Consider the following 20,427-nt stretch of genomic DNA (forward strand, 5'->3'; position numbering starts at 1 on the left):
AGAGAAGGAAATTAGAAGCTGAACTGAACTGAATTGAACTTATTAGAGCTGAACTTAATTGAAAATAATTATATCAGTACAGGGCCTTAATATAATACTCATATCAACAAGATCCTTTTTTCCTTTAGGGGGCTGATAAATGCTAAGATACTTTTTATGTTAAATGTGCTCGGCTGAGGTACTGGTTAGATAGTCTCCAATAACATTATTATATTAACAACCTTCATACAAAAAGAAATAAACCCTGCCCAGTGACCACAAACATACTATAAGGATTAAGGAATGAATAAGTTTGTATATAGGATTTGAATTTGTGACCTTAACGCTATAAGTAAGAACAAAAATGTCGTAACCACCTTAGACCAAGCTTATAAAGTATAGTCGTGTAATTTTAAATTGGAAATTATATAGTTCATAAAACTACTTGTATGTTTTGAATCAAATACTAAATTGAAAATTATTTATATGTTTTAAGTTAAGTTAATTGGTTAAGTCTTGAAGATGATACTCATCAAATCAAGACCTTAAATCAAAATCAGTCGTCTATATCAATGTCCTATTGTCCTTTAATAGTACTATATAAAATGACGCATGGTTGATAGTTATATACTCATATATTATGAAGTATATACCTATTATGTCACATTGTCACTTGTTTAACAGCTCTATTATGTTAAATCAAAAGTTACAATGACTAAACGAAGCTACGCAAATGTGTATAAAAGGTTATTGCAAAAAAAAAAAAAAAAAAAAAGGTATAAAAGGTTGTTATTGAAGGAACAAAATGTGAGTACTTTACTTTTGATATTCTTTTGATCTTTCTTGATTAATGAAGATGTCTAAAGTTTTCTACCCAATTATCATTGGCCTTGGGGTAATCCGACAGCAGTACTACTAGTCAATTAGACCTTTTTCATAGCTTAGTTGAAATCTTAAGGAAGTTGCTCTCAAAACCATAAAAGTGGTCATTTGGCAAATGGATTTACCTTTTTAATTGAATTCAAATATTTGGTAACTACTTTTTTTTTTATTGAATTTGATTTAAGCCAAAAATAAGACCGTTATGATCTAGGAAATGAAGATTGAACAACAATCTTTATTTTTTTTTATTTATTATTTTTTTTATAGACAAGATTGAACGATAATCTTAAATATGGAGTATATATAATTATATTTTTGTAATTTAGAAAAATAAAAACGATAAAATCACACATTAGTGACAAATGTTCGATTGAACTTAATATATTACAAGTATTAAAATATTTAATTTTGATCTCAATATATATATATATATATATATATATATATATATATATATATATTTTATTTTTTTTAGAAAAAACTCAATATATATTCTTATTATCAATTTTCTTTATATCTGTTAATACTAATGGTCAACTTTAAAAATATAAACTATAAAAAGTCAAAATAATCACGTATTGAGTAAAAAAAGATACTCCATATAATATTACAGAGTACCTTCATTTCAGAAAAAATTGAAGATTATGACATTACATACAAATCATTTAGAAATTTTAACTATAGTTTTATTCAATATATTATACTACACAAAAATTACTAAGATTATGACTAATTACAATTGTCAAACGCGCCCCAAAAAGAGTCCAGCAAACAAACAATCACAATATTACTTGGATCATTATGTCGTTTGGCAACAAGGCGGCTGGTACATTTTATTTAATTAGTATATCTTAATGCAAAATTAAAGCAATATAGTACCATATTTTACCAAATAATTCAATGTGGAAAATCTTATATAATGATTAGCATAAGTAGTAAGTTAGATACGTCCTAAAGTAATGATGTCTTGGAAGATGAAGGTATAGGTAATGCATCAACATCGCAGCCATTGTGTTGGAGATTATTGTTTACTCTTTGAATACGTAACATTCTTTCCTTAGTGTCGGACCAATTTTTTTTCCCTCTTTTGGAATTATTTTAGCATATAGCAAAGTCAATCATATACATTGTATGAATACTTTCTTAAAAAGAAAAAACACTCATCTTGCTAGTGATTGTCAATATAGTGCTACTAATACACATATATTATTGATATATTAATCCATCTAACGTTATTTTTTATGAGCTCTCTCAAAACTCTAGTCTAATCTTTATTCGTCTATTAGTTAAATGTATAGTGTTTTAGGCTGAGATGCTGGAGAGCAATGATTTTTCAGTTGCAATGATAAGTAGTTGTATGCTAAGTAAACACGAACAATTCGATTGTGAGTTTATGACCCCAAATATACACATATATATTATGTGTGTATTTGTACATGTAAAGGATATCTTTGATGATTTAATAAGTATTAGGTGCCCAAATGCTAACTACATAATATTATCTATTAACTATTAATAAAAACAGAAGTTGTTGATGTCACCATTGTCCATATGTCGCTGTCTCAATAAAATTTCCCGCCTAAATGCAATGATGATTAATCCGTGGTTTATACACACGGGTGTACAGTGCTCATCGTACACCCGGATAAATTAAAAAAAAGCCGGAAAGAACATCCTGTGTTTCATAAAGAACATACATGTGTTTGACAAAGAACATATTTGTATTTGACAAAAACATGCATTACCAAAGAACATAAAGATATAATAAAAAGAATAAGATAAAAAACTTAATAAAAATTTTCTGAAAAATTATACATTAACGGAAAAAATTAGAGGTGAAAAAAATCGAGTAGGGCCAGGCCATACCATAATTTCTCGTGCCCAAACCCATGAAAAAGTAGCGGGTTTTTGGGCTTTTTCCGGGCCCGGTTCGGATTTTAACTAAAAATACATTTTTAGGCTTGCCCAAACCCACCTTATTTCGGGTCGGGCTGCGAGTCATGCCGATGTTGATCACCTCCTTAAAAATATTTACCAAAGATTTCATTTCCCCAAAAAATAGTTTCTATCTCTCCAAAAAAATCAACTTCCCATAATAATTTAGTTTTTTTACTCTAATATTATTTTCAATTAAAAATAATTTAAGATTTCAATATCAAATTTCAAAATAACACATGTTAAAAGAACATAATTTATATTGGAAAGTACATATAATTTTTTTTTGAGGAAGGAAAGTAAATATAATTAATACCTAAATAACACACTGATCAAACTCAAAAAACATACGATAATAAAAGTTATCTAAATTTGACATATGATAATAAAAATAGAATTTGGGTGTCGCTACGACCTTAAAGAACATAAACGCCAAATTTAAACAACAAACTTTGTAGTATTAAAACCAAAAAATCATATATGTTTATCAACATATGTTAAATAACATAAGTTATAATGTAAAGAACATATAATTATACTCAAAAAACACACTGATCACACTCAAAGAACATATTAAAGGTATGTTCTTTGTCAAATATAGATATGTTCTTTATCAAACATTGTTCTTTCCGCCTTTTTTTTTGTTTACCCGGGTGCACCCGAGTGTATTATCTAATTTTCAATGAAGATATCATTGTTTTATATATATATATATATATATATATATATATATATATATATATATATACACATAATTTTTTTTACAACTATTCATTTAACATTTTTGAAATTTAAATATTGAAAGCTTCTACATTGCAACTAAAACCTATCAATTTATCGTTGGAAATTGAAACAATTTTAAATAAATAGCACACTAATAAATGACCTCCTATATTGAACTATGAATTAGACAACGTAAAACAGATACCTTATCATAATTTTGATTAAATAAAAAAAAATTAAAATAACAAAAATATACGTAATTCTTATTTATATTCATGTATAATACTCCGTAGCGATTTATTTTTAAAATGTACAAATTAAAAATAGACTTTATATAAATCGTGCATCGCAGGGGTTTTAACCTAGTTCTCTAATAAAATATACTACCTCCGCTTTGCATCACTCACAACAAAGAGTAGTTTTGCAGACTCCTAGACAAAAGATCTTAAGCATAGTAAAATTAAACTAAACCACCCACCACCAACTAGCTGTAGCATCGAACCAAACCAAATCAAACCGAACCCACAAGCCGCAGCAACACATCAAACCCATGAGCCACAGAACCCTCATGAGCCCTCGAGCCGCTGCAACCCACGTAGATCTGGAATAAACCACCCACAAAGCCACTAACCACGAACTCACAAAGCAGCCACGAACCCACAAAATTGTTGCGAGCAATGTAAATCAGCCATTTTTGGCAAATGTTGCGAATAATGCAAAGTTGAGGTAGTATAAAGGTGTCGAAAATCTAAGAAAGACAAGGAAATGAAATGTCATAATTACACACCTCTTTTGCTAAACTCTCCACGCACCGTAATTCAAATTGAGACTTCATTCCAAAACCATTTGTAACAACTATGAGTAAATGAACTCTCTACACTTGGTAGTGTCTTCTCTTCTTTTATTGAATCATTTAAGGCAGTACTCTCTCCATTTTGTAATCACTGACATACTCCAACTGACGCAAAGTTGAAAAAGTTGAATGAATGGATTCAATTAAATTGTTTCCTAATGTTAAGGGTTAGATATTTTTTTAACTCACTTAAACTAAAGTATAAACGTGAAAGAAAAGAGAAAATATGGAGATTTTTAAGTGTGTCAATTATCAAATAATGATAATAAGCGAAAATAAAAACTGTATCAGTTATCACGAAGCGAATGGAGTACAACTTACAGGTACAAGAGTACACATACATAAGAGTCCCAACTCCCAACAGTCACAAACATATGCAAGAGTAAATATTTTAGACTAGCAATTATATTTATTAATGAAATCACTATTTATGTACAAATTGGTCAGAATTACAACAAAAGGGTAACAAATTTTTGGTAAAAGAGGAAGGATCAAATGCTTCTGCAGCAGGTAGTTGTAAGTGACCTAAGCTAAGTGGGGTACCTTCCCCTAGTTAAAAGGAGCACAAAAAATTCAGCAGTCAAACAACAAATTAAGTATCCCTGATAAAAATTTACTGCTGTTTCAGTTTTTCTTCTCACTTTTTTTTTTTCAATAATAACATTTTTATATTATATGATCCCCAACAAACTTGTTCAGAAAAAATTAAGCTAGTCTACCCACTTTTCTGTAACATTATTTAAAGCCCCTTTCTTTATTTTTGTTACACCTTTCATTTTTGGGACTTTAATATTTGGTCAATTCATCAGTTGTCCCAACCTAAAACTACCCAATTTTTTTGGGTCTTTTTTGTTTTAATTTATAAAAAAAAAAACCCCATTTTTTATATATTACGGAGTAAAAAAAAATGGGGTTTTGCTAGCTAGCTTAAAATTTTCTGTGCTCCAGCAGCAAGATCAATAACCACAGTACTGAAAGTGATGAGTAGCTCCAAAATTGTTCAGGAACCGTCCCCCTCCTCTACCTAATATTCCTTCTTCGTCTTCTTCTTGCAAATTATCAACCTGTCAAATTACCAAAAATTAAAAAAAAAATGTTATTAATCACATTACATAAGGACATAAGGTTAAACTCAATTGTCAATTTGTCATGCTAAATATGGTAAATATTCGGTTGAGGAAAACATTGCATAATGATGCAAGAACTTTTTAAGCTATATATGTTGACAACAACTTGGCGTGGTAGCTTACTTTGCATCTAGTACTACATACGAGTACTCGTGAAGTCGTGCTATGATTGTTTGCAATTATGCTAGTTATGTTAATTGTCTAACAGTTTCGGTCTCTTCTTCAATAACTTAAAGGTAATTGACTCGGATTGGTAAATTTGTTTGGTGGTAGTTGACTTACTCATAGGACAGAGTATTTCATAACATTATGGATCCCATAAGTCGTGTTATTTTTCTCTAGGAAATAGTAGTATTACTGCTTATGAAAAGTGTATTGACTGAAAGGGACAAGGCTAAAACATATATAACCAACTTTGAAATAACAGGTTAGATTGTCGTGGTACAATACCATCACACTCATGTAAAGCATATAGATGCCATATAGTGTGTTATCAAGGATTAATTCGAATTAGAATTACGGAATACATCATAGTTCTTTGTAATTTTTACGCACGAAAACGAATAAAACAGCATAAAAATCCTACATAGTTTCATAGTATAGACGCATTCGTTTGACTGATATCCTAATCAATTAATCATACATAGTTCAGTTTTCATCAAATTGGCATACAAAAAAAAAGATAAAGATGGAACATGCAAAAAGAAATCATACACATATAATAGTACTTATCAAAAACTTCCATATTCCATGTACAATTATTTTGATTTATATTCTTGTTATTATCATTTTTCATATTATCCAAACCCAATAATTGAATGCATGAAGAAATAAATAGAATTAAATTAAGAAAAGCAAAAGAAAATTTACCCAGAGATCATCATCATCTTCATAACGATTAAAACAGGTGGGTTTTGGAATCTCTCCAGTCTCATCGTTGCGTGCGAATCTGCCACGTACTCTTGGTCTATTGTCGGCTAGCGTTTTTCGGCATGCATACTGCCACCCAACAAAATTAATTACTAATTTTAATTTTAATTTACACTTATAATTGAACAAAAATAGTAATAATTTGTTAATAAAATAACACAAACATTAATCTTTAATCATGTCATCCTCCTGTTTTGGTGAATCAAGTAACATAAACTAGTAACGTGTCAACTAAATCCCGATACATAGAATATCGATTCCTTAAAAGGGTATGTACCTACCTTGATAGTCTTGTTGAAGTTGCGTTGAGTACGTTTAGCTCTGTACCTATCAATCCTTTCTTTTCTTTCTTCCGCACTATATTTTCCTACTTTGAAATTTGATTCTTCCGTCGAATTTCCTTCTCCTGATAATGGACTTGCTGTTGATGAACATACTCTTCCTCCCACCTTTTAAAAAAATAAAAAATAATGCATTTTAATAACAATAATTCTAATTAAATTACTTAAAATAAAATACAATTGAGTGAAAAACAAAAAAGGCTTAACTGGTAAATCCCCAGTGCTACAGACACGTCTCATTTGACCATTTTCGAGTTCCGGGGCAAAATTTTGAACCTCCAACAGAGTACTGAATTTAGGTTGAAACCAAAAACTTGGTTTCCCATCAAAAGAGTTACTACTGTAGCTTCTTTGCATGAATTTCAGCATAGTTTCATTACTACTTTCATTAGTATTAGAATTATTGTTATTAAGAAAATAAGAGTTGTAACTATTTGGTGGGTAGTCAAAACCCACTTGAAAATCCTCTGATTTTATACTATCTGAAACAACAGAGTAATTTTCACTACTAAACACGTTTCCCAAACTACCCACCAAATGACTTTGTTGTTGTCGTTGAAGAGAAAGTGTTTCTAATTGGTGACTTGGAGGTGAATTGGTGAAAAGGGTATGGGCAATTTGGTCAAAAGATTGTGCATCATCAGGTGAAATTTGGGTGGTGGTAGTAGTAGTTGTGGTGGTGTTTTGATAGTTGGTGTTGTTGCGGCCACGGCCGCGACTGCGGCTATTGTTTGTTTGATCATCGGAAAATTCATGAAAGATGCTATCAATGGAAGAGTCGGAAAGAGTTGGAATTTGGTCAGTGAAGAAATTGCCTGAAATTTCATCAGGAGAAATCATGTTTGTTGGTAAATGAGAGTAATAAGGTTCATCAAACATGAACATATCAGAAGACATTTTTTGTTTTTTTTTTTGTGGGTTTTTGTATGATCAAATGAAATTTGGCATGAAATGAAGGAAGAATTGAAGAAGAAAGACAAAAAGAAAGACAAGGCAAAACTTCACTTGACTTTCTTTTCTCTAAATTTGTGTGTCTTCTTGCTGCTGTGTAGTTTGTGTGTTTTTTTTTTTTTTTTTTTTTTTTTTTTTTTTTTTTTTTTTTTTATGTTGAAAGTGGAGGTAATAGTTGGACCAGTGCACTGATGGCTCGATGCTCTCTATTTAAAGAACCAAAAAGGTTGTATTTCCTACATCTAGTTGTTGCTCATGCCCACTAATTTATGTATGATGAGGTCAAGGTTCGATACTTTGTACGACAAACTAATTAAAAGAGTTGTTTTGTTTGTGTTGGCTTACTCCTAATTTATTGCACAGATGTAGATGTCAACTAACTTACTTATATAATACTACCTCCGTTACAGGTTATGTGCAACGATTAGACATTTTCCCTCTCTATTATATGTCAAATCGTTGTACATAACTTGTAACAGAGGTAGTATTTGAATTGAAGTTTTGATAGTGGTATAACTAGTATCTATGATGGTAGAAGAAATTAAATATTTATAACAAGAGGTTTAGGGTTGAAATGGTCAAACTAAGTTTGGAGGTTCAAGGTTAAACACAGTCAAATCTCATCAATCTCATTTCAGGGAGGTTTTTCTTATATTCCATTCCTAGAAAGATCTTAGCCTTATTTAACCTTAAAAATTTAGAAAAGATGTTTTTGTTTATGTTGGGGATATTTTGGGCCACTTTTGGTCTATTGGACTAACAATATGCTCCATTATGTATGTATGTTGATGTTTGTTTGTTGAGTTATTTGAGACTATGGAAAGTACTATTTACTATACTTGTCCGTAGAACATAAATATAAAGAGGGTTGGGTTGGACCCTATGACAAGGTGGTCCAACTCTCAATATCAATGAAAAATTAAGGTGGTTTTTAATGGTTTTCAATTTTGTAATTAATGGGTGTTGAGGATCTATCTATGTTGACGTGTGAAGTTGGAAAAAGGTAGGGGACCCAATCTCATTAAAAATTAGGGTAATCTTTATAGTGGAAAATTCTGGTTTAATGGGCAAAGATATAATTAGTACAGTACTAGCAAATATCTTCTTAACAATGACATTAGGTTATGAGAAAAGGACCAATAGTCATTTTGGGTCAATCAAGTGTAGTAAAGGCTAAGGGGCTACGAGCATCCAGTGAGCTAGTCAAGTGGCTCGAGACCAACAGTTATCATTAATTTAGTCTCTTATAGTTGAACAGAAGAAGACGGAGTAACACTATTATCCTTGACAAAACAATGGAGAACTATTACCCTCATTTGAAAGGTACTCCGTAACCAATTTTTTCACTCCTTCCTCTTCATTCAACCCAACACTAGCTCCGCTTGTCTTCCTTCTCCTTGGTTAATTTCTATGGATTCTAAGCTATTTACTAAGAGTAGTAGCATCATCAATTTGCATACAAGATAACACCACAACCGATCATAGATTGATTAGATTACTATATAAAAATAAAGGGCCAATTAAATCTTATACAGTATTAGAACTAATTTTAACCTAAAGATAATATTTTACAAGGGGGAAAAAAAATTGTAAACAAAACTTTCATGCTCTTAAATACGAGAAAACAAAAATATAGCAACCAACTAACTTGCATAATGAGGTAATAATAATAATAATAATAATAATAATAATAATAATAATAATAATAATAATAATAATAATAATAATAATAATAATAATAATAATAATAATAGGAGTACAAAGGTGACCCCATTCGTAATTATTGAAATATAAAAGAACGTGGAAAGAATTACTTCAAATTGAAATGTTGGTTGCTTGTTTGTTTAGCATTTGAAACATGCGGTTTAAATAAAATTTTTGTCATGAATGTGACTACACGAGCTCCTATTTGATTGACATTAATAAGGAAAAATAAATAAGATAAGGTTTTAAAGTTTTGAAAATGATAAAATGATACCATCCATTTGGGCTAGAAGGCCTATAAATAATCTTTTATTTATTGGGTCTGACTTGTTTTGCCCAACTAGATACGTAGTACTTATGAGGCCCAACTTATTTTAGGTCTATGTATGTTTATATTTGAAGAGTCGAAACAAAATTCTTCATCAACTAGAGTTTCTAGATTTCTTACAAAATGTAAAATGTAAAATGCATTTCAAAGTTTCTAGAAATTCAATAGCCGGCTAGATTTCTTGACAAGTTGATGTTTGATGCATTCTTGATTCACAAACGACTTGTCTCGACATCAAGCTGGACAGCTATTCCGTATCTCCAAATTCAAATTATTGCGTTGTAGCGATCACATTATTTGTTTGGATTAGACTATCTTTTATACACAGATTCCACTGCACAGTACATGATTTGCATTGGTTTAAAGTGGACTACTAATTTGGGTGTTGGAGACTTGCCTCACACCTTTTATGTATGATTTGGTGTTTTACATTAATACAGAGGAGTCTACTCCGTATCTTGTTATTACCCTAATCCAACACTTGAAACCCATATTTTCTCTAAAGCCACCCTGAATCATAGCCCGAAGCCATATATGATATTATTCCAAACAGAAGCACGTATATAGTACCTAGTTAACATGCAAGCATATTGCTTATGTAGCCATAATTAAGTTAGTCAAACCATGCCATGTGCGTTAATACTACTGTTTCGGTTGAAAACAATGGGACCTTGCCGAAGGTCCGCTGAAATGGAGAAGACTGGATTCGATCCAAGTTGTGTTGGGCCGAAGGTTTCCTGCACAGTGAACACACGTAAACTAGCCTCGGGGGTGTTTCCGAGGAAGGCCCCTCCGATGCTAAAGTCAGTACAATGTGTAAAAGGAAGACACTATGCAAGAGAGTTTGTAGCTTGAGGCTTTTGTGGAATATTTCTGAATGCAAGAATGAGCATATGAATCTGAACGTCCCCTTATCAATGTGTCAATATGATGGCTTTTATACCTCATCATACATGGTGAGGTTGGGCCTTAGCCCAATTGGCATGCTTTGTGGGCTGACCTTTGACTTTTGTGCAATTGGAGAGTTGAACCTTGACCTTGGGCTTTTAATTGGATCATTTAGTGCTTAGGCCCAATTCTGACTAAATTGGACCCAAACAACTTGCCCCCCAGACCCGATTTGGAAGGATGACGGGTCGGGTTTGATTTAACTCAGAAAAGGAGGGAAGTAAATGATTTAATTGATCCAAAAATTTGAATTTAAACCGTAATTAATGAGATAACAACGGTTAATGATTTGCGGAAGTTGGACGGATAATGGGCAGTTTAATCACAAGACATGTGTTTAATGGTTACTTAGTGGGTATTTAAGAGAAATTAAAGCACAGACTCTTCGCATCCCGTACCTGAAGATATAAACAGAGGCGCGTCATTCTCCTCACTTATTCACCGACACGAACCCAGACTTCCTCGAGAGAGAAACCAAGAACCCGCATCAAAACTTCGCAAATTCCCCGAGCATTGAGCTTAGAAACTGAGACTTGCCACTACGAACTCGTAAATCGGCAACTTTCGCTTCAGATTAAGGTAAATTCCTTTGATTTCAGTTTATTTTTCTTCGAATTCGAACTCCTTCCCCTTTTCTTTCGACTTTTCTCTTCGAAATAATCCATGGCAAGAGGAGTTAGAGGTAGAGCCCGTGCTCCAAGAAGAGCAAGGCCGATTCCCGATCCTAGGAACAGGATTGGGACCTGGAATGGTCAAAGGCCGGAGTCTGACCCTGCTGAAGGGATTAGGGCGACTCCCCTTTCCTCGGCTCCTCCTCAAAGAACGGATGAGCCGAGCGCTTCTGGACGGGATGATGAAGTTCCCGCTGTCCTTTGGGATATCCTCCCTGGGTTTTCAGAGTGGGAGAATGCCGAAGTCGTTTCGGCCATGATAAAGAACCGCCCCTACTCATGGTGGGTAGAGAACGCCGATCAATATCGATTTGCCGAGCAAATTGAGTTGCATTACGGCATTTTTGAAGCTGATGGATATTGGTGCCGAATGCCCTCAGCATCCGATAGAATCCATCGTCCACCCCCGGGGTATGTGGGGGTGTACACGAGACAGCTTCAGTATGGGCTGAGGTTCCCTTTGGACGTTTTCGTCCGAGACTTGCTGATCCATTACAACATTTCCCTATGTCAGCTAACCCCCACCAGCATCCGAAGGGTGATGACATACTTATGGGTCTGCAAGTTCTTCAAGTACGTGCCGAACCTGCACTGCTTCAGAAAGCTCCATCGGCTAGTGCCAAATATTCAAAGTGGGCACGGAAGCCATGGTTCTGGGTGGTATCGGATTGAGTCCCGGCCCCAATACTTGACCATGTGGCCAAATGACTCTTCAGACAAGGACTGGAGAGGTCAATGGATTTGGGTTAGGGCACCCACAGATCCGGGCCACCCTTGCGTCTTCAGCGCTCCCCGGTACTTAGCTGAGCCTGATCCCGAAATGGGAAGTCTAGGTCCCCCCGCAGATAACGGGGCGGATCCGAACCTGGATCAGCAACATATCTTCGGCAAGCTGCCGAACCCGGGGGGAAGTGGTCGAATGCAGCATATCCCGGAGACTTGGCTCCCCGATACGCATTACGTTTTCCAAGAGAACATGCTAGCAGCTGTTGGCCTCAGCCGAAAGTTTAAGGATGGTAAGCTTCTTCGGCTGGGGCCGAGGCTTTTTAACTACCTCTTTTTCTTCTCTCGCTTTGCTTTTTTTATGCTGTGCCGACATATCTGAGCTAAACTTTTCCCTTTCCTTTTTTCAGAGCGGGACGAGACCAACGTTGGTATTAACTACGCTCGTCTTGGTGTTAACCGAGAGCGAGTTGTAACTGAACGGGCCCCGTCTATCACTGAGCCGAGGCATAGGGAAGTTCATCTGGATTCTTCCCACTTCCAAATTGAGGCTGTTGCTCTGTATCAGAGGCAGAAGCCTTGGTGGAAGAAGAGAGACCCTTGGTTTCAGCTGCTGAACGAAGAAGCTGAAGCTGCCCGCACAGCCGAAGAGGTTGCACGGGTACTTGAGGCTTGCGAAGGAGGAGAAGGGTCCTCCAGAGCTGCTGAAGCCGAAGCTGCAGCTAGAGCAACTGAAGAAGACGAGGCTTTGCTGAAAACCTCGGTGAGCTTTCAGACAACTTTTTTTTTTTTTTTTTTTTACTCACATTCTTCTTCCCCCCTGTCTGTTACAGTCTGAAGAGAGTAACAGACACAGAGAAGGCAAAGCTCCTGTTCGTCCCGAAGACCAAATACAAGAGTCTTCAGACTCAGATATGGACGAGCAGCCCCTTCTGAAAAGGCGCCGAAGGATGGCCATCATCGGCCCTCATGACTTTCAGCAGAGGCCGATGACCATCGGCGTCGCAATAAGGGAACCTGAGGAAGGCAATGGATCGCCGAGGGTTCCCCAGCCAACACCCCAATCTCCTCAAAAGACCCCTCCGCCACCTCCTGAGATGGAGGTGGATCAGAGAACTCCTGAACCTAAGGGAGGGGTCCAAGAAGAAATGAAGAAGAGTGCTGATGAGCACGAAAATAAGGATGTCGTGATGTCCAGCGCTGAGGGCTTCACGGCAGACATCGCAAGAGAGGTTGAGGCTTTCGTCCTCACCCCTGAAGAAGAGGAGGTCATAGTAATTGACTCCTCTGAGAAGGATGATGCTGAGACAACCAAAGCTAATCAAGCTCCATCGTCATCCTTCCCTTCTTTCCAGACTCTGCATTCTGGAGAAATGGGTTTCTCGGCCCCCCGAATTCCAATCCCAGATCACATCTGGGACCTCATATGGGGTCAAAACCGAGAAGGAGCTGCAGCCTACTTCGGCAATTTTGCTGGCATGTCCGAAGTAGACAGGGCAAGGATCTGGTCGCTGAAGGCCACTGCTGGGATGGGCGAATCCAGCAGATCAGTTCCTGACCCAGCCAGGTCTAACCAACTGCTGATGATGCAGGTAATTTTCCTTCATTTCCTCCGAAATTCAGCTCTTTATATATATATATATATATATTTTTTTTTTTTTATTTTTTTTTGTCTTCCTGTTTTCAGTTCGTGCACAATCAGACTCTCACTGTAGAGCTGATAGATACCCTACAAGATAGGGTAGACGCTGCTGTGCACGAAAAGAAGGTGGCTGAAGAGGAAGTTAAGCTTGCTAAGCTGAAGCAAGCAGCAGCTGAAGAGAAGCAGCAGAAGGTTGAGGAGTACGGGAAAAAAGCTGCCGAAGCCCTGAAAACCTTCTGCGATGCTATGGAGAAGGAAGTTTTTCCCCCACTGATGGAAGGGGAAAAATTCCTCCAGGAGCATATGGGAGTGGACGTCTCCAAATTCAAGGCTGCCGTTGAGAGCCGAATTCAAGAAGGAACTGCTGCACAAGCTGAAGTGCAGCAGCGTCTAGAGGCTCTTGAAGCCAGCCGAATGGCTGCTGAAGAGTTGCTCCTGGCCAAAGACGTCCAACTCTCAGAGGCTGCTGCTGCTGCTGAAGCCCAAAGAGCTAAATTCCAAGAGGCTGAGGATCAATTGCTGATCCAGAAAGTTGAAGTGGCCCAGGCTCAGACAAAGGCTTTCCAAATTCAGCAAGAGCTGAATGAGCTGAAAGGTTCCTCCTCCCAAGTCGCTGATGAGCTGAAGAAATCCAAGGAAGACTTGGAGGAGACCCAGAAGAAGCTGGCTGATGCTGAGGCTTTACTCAAAGTCCGTGTTTATACCCAAGAGGAATATGAGATGGGTTTCAGAAACGGATTCCGAGTATGCCGAAGAGTCTGCCTTCATGCTGAGCCGAAACTGGACTGGTCTAAATGTGCTGAGTGGGTCCAGAATCCCGAAGACCCTCACATGAAGTATGCAACTCCAGCCGAAGCTGAAATTCTTAAGGCTGAGGAAGCCGAAGAGGAAGCTGAAAGACTGGAGTTGGAAGCTGAGCAGAGGGAAAGGGAGGCTCGGCAAAGTGCAAAGCCCGCTTCTTCTGCTGCTGGGGCTGAGGCCACCATGGGGCTCAACGCTGATCAGTCTGATCCTCCGGCTGAAGCATAGGAACTCGGGCAGTCGTCTTCAGAATCTTGCGGTTCATCATGTGCTTAACTTTAGACTTGCCGCTTTCTGAGTTTTTTGCCTTGTTTTTTGCTTCAGCTTGCCTTGTCGTACAGCAGTTTTATTTTTTTGCTTATGTACGTATTTCGGCAGCTGTTATTTTCCGCTTGTGGGCGGCTGCCGATACTGAACTATTGAACTTGTAGCTCAATTTTTGAGCATGAAATATTAATCTAATGCTCTTTTCTTCAGTTGCTTTATTTTTGAATGCTTTACTGTTTCTTTTCTTCAACTCTGCCGAACATAGTTGCACTGAGTGCTTCTTGCCCCCACAGAAATTGAAGTATGACTTCAGTTGAATAAGCAATTTCTGAACTTCTTCAAAATGGGTATCCGAAACACGGGGCCAACTGAAGGCAATGCTTCTGGGATACAAGTCTTACTGAAGATTGACTGTCTGAAAGTTGGATATCCGAAACACAGGGCCAACTGAAGGCAATGCTTGGGATATTAGCTTTCTGGGACTAACCTCTTTAGAACAAGTCTTACTGAAGTTTGACTTCAGCTGAAAGACCAGCGTTCTTAAAGAAGACGCATATCCGAAACACAGGGCCAACTGAAGGCAATGTTTCGAATAATGGCTTTCTGGGATACAAGGCTCAGTTAAGGCAATATCCCAGAATTGTCCATGGACTAATGTCTTTGGAGAACAGGTCTTACTGAAGTTTGATTTCAGCTGAAAGACCAGTGTTCTTTAAAAAGACGAGTTTTGTAAGCCATCTGAAACCCAGTTACCCGAAGGCGAAGGTTTCAGACGAGGCTGATTTAAAAATTTTCAACTGTTGCTGTTATCCTTGATTTTCTGTCTATCTTTGAAAAATGGATACCCGAAACACAGGGCCAACTTAAGGCAATGTTTCGGATAATGGCTCTCTGGGATACAAGGCTCAGTTAAGGCAATATCCCAGATTTGTCCATGGACTCATGTCTTTGGAGAACAAGTCTTACTGAAGTTTGACTTCAGCTGAAAGACCGGTGTTCTTTAAAAAGACGTGTTTTGTCAGCAATCTGAAGCCCAGTTACCCGAAGGCGAAGGTTTCAGACGAGGCTGAATAAAAAACCCTTAAAGAGTAGATAGAACAAAGAAAATTTTGAAAGGATAAATTGTAAATATTTATATAAATGGCGGCTCCAAGGCCTTTCATTAGTTCAAAATGTACTTACAAAGATTGTTCTGCCCCGAAGGGTTTACACATGATATTTTTTCAGTACATCAGCGTTCCAGTGATTTTTCAACTCAGTTCCATCCAACTGCCGAAGTCGGTATGTCCCTGGCTGAAGCTCATCATAAATTTCATAAGGTCCCTCCCATGTAGCTGAGAGTTTCCCATGGATTCGGCCTTTCTGAACTGCAGCAGCATTCCGAAGGACAAGATCTCCAATTTTGAGAGGCCTTGCATGGACCCTTCGGTTATAAAATTTGCTGACTCTCTGCTTATAGGCCGCCATTTTATCTCGAGCTGAGTCTCTTACTTCGTCGAGGAAATCGAGAGATTCCCTCATCAGTCGCTCATTCTCAGCCGAGAAATGGTGCACTCGAAGGCTCTCCGAGCCAATTTCCACTGGAAGGACGACTTCGGCACCATACACCAGTTCAAAAGGTGAGTGGCCCGTTGCCTCTTTTTCAGTTGTCCGAAGGGACCAAAGGGTTCCAGGGAGCTCCTCTAGCCATTTGGACTTTTGATCTTCCACCCTCTTCTTGAGGGCACTTAAGATCTGTTTATTTGCTGCTTCGGCTTGTCCGTTACTCTGCGGGTGGCATACTGCTGAAAATGCCAGTTTTATGCCGAACTGATCTGTATATCGCTTCAGCGGTAAGTTGTCAAATTGCCTCCCATGATCGAAGACAAATACTCTCGGGATGCCAAAGCGAGTGATGATATTCTGCCAGATAAATTTTCTGACAGTTTGCTCTGTAATGTTCGAGGCTGCTTCGGCCTCGATCCATTTACTGAAGTAGTCGACACCAACTATCAGCCATTTTTTCTGGTACACAGCCTCTGGAAATGGTCCCAGTATATCCAGTCCCCATTGGGCAAACGGGAGTGGATTAAGGATCGGCTGAAGATCCCTTGCTGGCTGATGGATAACTGGAGCATATTTTTGACATTTTTCGCATTTCCGAACCAGCTCCTTAGCATCTGCGATCATGGTGGGCCAGTAATATCCGGCCCTCAATGCGTTGTGGGCTAAGGTTCTTCCCCCAATGTGGTTCCCACAGATGCCGAGGTGAATCTCCCGCAGGATATAATCTGCATCTGTTGGTCCCACGCATTTCAGCAATGGGGCTGAGAAGGACTTTTTCAGAAGTTCCCCCCTGAAGACAATGAACCTAGAGCTGGTTCTCTTCATTTTGGAGGCCAAAGCTTTGTCCTCAGGAGTTTCTCCCCGAAGCTTAAAAGCTAAAATGGGTTCCATCCAACTAGGCTCTGGGTCAGCGCAGCACACTTCAGGTGCTTCGTCGACACTTCTTACTCGACGCACTTCTACATATACAGACCTGTTCAGCTCGGTAAAAGATGAACTAGCAAGTTTGGAGAGTGCATCGGCCTGAGTATTCTGACCCCTTGGGATCAGCTGAACCTCAAAAGTTTTCAGCTCTGCAATGACTGATTTGATCTTGGCAAGATAAGCTATCATGGAGGGCTCTTTGGCCTCATAGCTGCCACTGATCTGATATGCAACTAGCTGAGAGTCTGTTTTTAAGCAGACATGATCGGCTTCCAAGGAGATGCATAATTGTAGGCCGGCGATTGCTGCCTCATATTCGGCTTCATTGTTCGAGGCCTTAAAAGAAAATTTTAGTGCATACTCAAAGGATTTGCCTTCGGGAGAAGTTATCACTACTCCTGCCCCCGAACCGTTTTCGGTGGAAGACCCATCCGTAAACACGGTCCAGACTTTCTTTTCACTGTCCAGCACTTCTTGGTATGAGCATTCGGCCAAGAAATCCGCCAGGGCTTGAGCCTTAATGGCAGCCCTCGGACGGTAGCTGATGCTGAATTCGGTGAGCTCAAAAGCCCACTTGGCTAGCCTACCGGATTTTTCAACCTTGCCAAGAACTTTTTCCAACGGCTGATCAGTTAAGACCACTATCTGATGGCAATCAAAATAGGGCCTCAGCTTCCGAGCAGCTACTACTACCGCGAAAGCAACTTTCTCGAGTAGAGGATAGCGGGTCTCGGCATCCGTCAGTGTATGACTGACGAAATAAATCGGTTGCTGACTCTTACTCTCTTCCCTCAGCAATACTGCGCTGATGGTGGCCGGGCTAACGGCCACATATAGGTATAGAGTTTCTCCTTCAACTGGGCTAGCCAGCGTTGGGAGTTGAGCCAGATGCTCCCGAAGCTGTTGAAAGGCGTCTTTTTGCTCTTCCTCCCAAACAAGCTCTTTTGTTTTCGGGAGTTTCAGGGCTTTGAAGAAGGGTAACCCCTTATCCGAAGCTCTGGAAATGAACCTCGAGAGGGCTGCCATTCTTCCGGTGAGCCGCTGAACATCCCGCTTCGTTTTCGGCTCAGGAAGGTCGAGCGCCGCTTTGACTTTAGAGGGATTGGCATCAATCCCCCTTTTGCTGACCATGAAACCCAGGAATTTCCCTGACTTCACGCCGAAGACACACTTCTTCGGATTCAGCTTCATTTGATGCTTTCTCAAGGTGGCGAAAGTTTCAGCCAGGTCCTTTACATGGTCCTCTAGTTTTCTGCTTTTGACGATCGAATCGTCAACATAGACTTCCATGTTTCGGCCCTTTTGATCGGCGAAAACTTGATCCACCAGCCTTTGATAGGTTGCCCCCGCATTTTTCAATCCGAAGGGCATCATTTTGTAATTATACACCCCAGCGTTCGTGACGAATGCTGTCTTGGCTCGATCGTCGGGGTGCATAAAGATCTGATGATACCCCGAGAATGCGTCCATGAAACTAAGCAAGGCATGGCCACTTGTCGAATCGACTAGCTGATCGATTCTTGGCAAGGGATAGAAATCCTTTGGACAAGCCTTATTTAGGTCCGTGAAGTCAACGCACATCCTCCAGGTACCATTGGGCTTCTGAACCATCACCACATTTGCCAGCCATTCCGGATATTGGCAAGGTTCAATGAACCCTGCCTCCAATAATTTTTTGACTTCGGCTGCGATGTCTCGGTTCTTATTGGCGGAGTAATTCCGCTTCTTTTGCTTAACTGGTCGACACGCTGGGTCAACATTAAGCTTATGGGAGATGAGGTCTGAACTTATCCCGGGCATATCAGCTGCCGAGAAAGCAAACACATCTCTGTTATCCCGAAGGAGCTGAATAAGTTCACAACGGGTGTTAGGATCAAGGTCCATCCCGATTGTTACACATTTCTCAGCATCTCCTTCGGCCAACTCAACTGTTTCAGTCTGTTGGTCCATGTCCATTGCCGATGGACTGGACTCTTCAGAATCTGGTCTGCTGCCAATGTCAGCAGGTGTCCCAGTCTTTGTGTTCTTCGGCTGGCTCTCTGAGTCTTGCGGCTCAGCTGAAGAGTCAACCTTTTCCCTTTCGGGACCTTTTTCTCTGGGCACGGATCCTTGGGACGAAGCACTTAGGCCTTTCGGCTTTTTTGCGCTTGGCTCTCTTTCTTTTTCTTTCTCCTCCTCATCCTTGTCGTCATCTGGGCGACTATTGGATGGCTTGAGGTAGTTGCACCTTCGGGCGTCCTTTTGGTTGCCCTGTATCCTTTCGGGGAAGCCGGCGTCTGAGACGTAAATCATCAGCTGATGATAAGTTGAGACGACCCCTTGGATCTCGTGAATTATGGGTCTCCCCAAAATCACGTTGTACACTGAAGGAGCGTCGATGACCAAAAACTCAATCATGACGTTCCGGGCTGCCTCATCGCAACCGATGGTGACAGGAAGTGTCACCTTCCCATCTGGATAAGTTGAAGCCCCATTGAACCCGGATACCGGATAGGGTACCGGCGTAAGGTGCTTGGGCTTCAGCTTAATTTGGTTGTAGGCCTTTCGGAACAGAATGTTTGCTCCGCTGCCACCGTCAACAAGGACCTTACTGACGTCGTGGTTGGCCACCGTGGCGATGATCACCAACGGATCCTCGTGAGGGAACGTAATCCCCCGGCAGTCGGCGGCTGTGAACGTCATGTTCGGCACCGGCGACTGGGGAGATTGAATGTCAGCGTTGTTCACCTGGTGAGTCAAAGCTCTAAGGTGACGCTTGTGCTCCCTCCGAGAGTATATTCCTCCCGAGATAACATTGATCGGAGGGAATTTCCCCTCCGGTTTTTTACTGTTTTTCCGGGGGAAATCAAGGTCCTGCCGAGGGTCCTTTGCTAGCCTCTCGGATTCTTTTTTCTCGCGGTGATCCGCGATGTATTTTTTCAAGTATCCCTTCCGGACCATGTCCTCTATCTGGTCCTTCAGCTGGATACACTCCTCAGTGTTGTGGCCCGAAGACTCGTGGAACTCACACCACTGATTTTTATTTTTTCGCTGATACCACTCTGGGAGTGGTCTCGGCTTTCGGTAACTCTGCTCCTCCTTCGTCACACTGTAAATTTTGGCGCGTGGAAGAGAGAGCGGAGTGTAGGACTCGTATCTGCCTGTGTATGAGGC

At 39.3% G+C, this 20,427-nt stretch overlaps 1 protein-coding gene across 1 annotated transcript; it reads right to left on the reverse strand.

Annotated features, from left to right (window-relative positions):
- Positions 1 to 4,626: 4,626 nt before the first annotated feature.
- On the reverse strand, positions 4,627 to 8,162 carry LOC110692747 (zinc finger protein CONSTANS-like). The gene is made up of 4 exons (XM_021869807.1): positions 6,978 to 8,162; positions 6,711 to 6,878; positions 6,370 to 6,498; positions 4,627 to 5,436 (listed from the first exon to the last, which is right to left on the reverse strand). Exons 1-4 carry the CDS (start codon positions 7,665 to 7,667, stop codon positions 5,329 to 5,331), a joined length of 1,095 nt encoding a protein of 364 aa, XP_021725499.1. The 5' UTR covers positions 7,668 to 8,162; the 3' UTR covers positions 4,627 to 5,328.
- Positions 8,163 to 20,427: the final 12,265 nt, after the last annotated feature.

Source organism: Chenopodium quinoa, unplaced genomic scaffold (assembly GCF_001683475.1).
Source record: "Chenopodium quinoa cultivar QQ74 unplaced genomic scaffold, ASM168347v1, whole genome shotgun sequence".
Taxonomy (NCBI): domain Eukaryota; kingdom Viridiplantae; phylum Streptophyta; class Magnoliopsida; order Caryophyllales; family Amaranthaceae; genus Chenopodium; species Chenopodium quinoa.

Excerpts from the sequence above, each read along its gene's own strand:
- LOC110692747 (XM_021869807.1), bottom strand. The coding sequence starts at position 7,667 with ATGTCTTCTGATATGTTCATGTTTGATGAACCTTATTACTCTCATTTA. Across the intron at positions 6,879-6,977 it reads GTAGCACTGGGGATTTACCA|GTGGGAGGAAGAGTATGTTC; the intron begins GTTAAGCCTTTT and ends TTTTTTTAAAAG. Across the intron at positions 5,437-6,369 it reads AAGATGATGATGATCTCTGG|GTTGATAATTTGCAAGAAGA; the intron begins GTAAATTTTCTT and ends GTAATTTGACAG.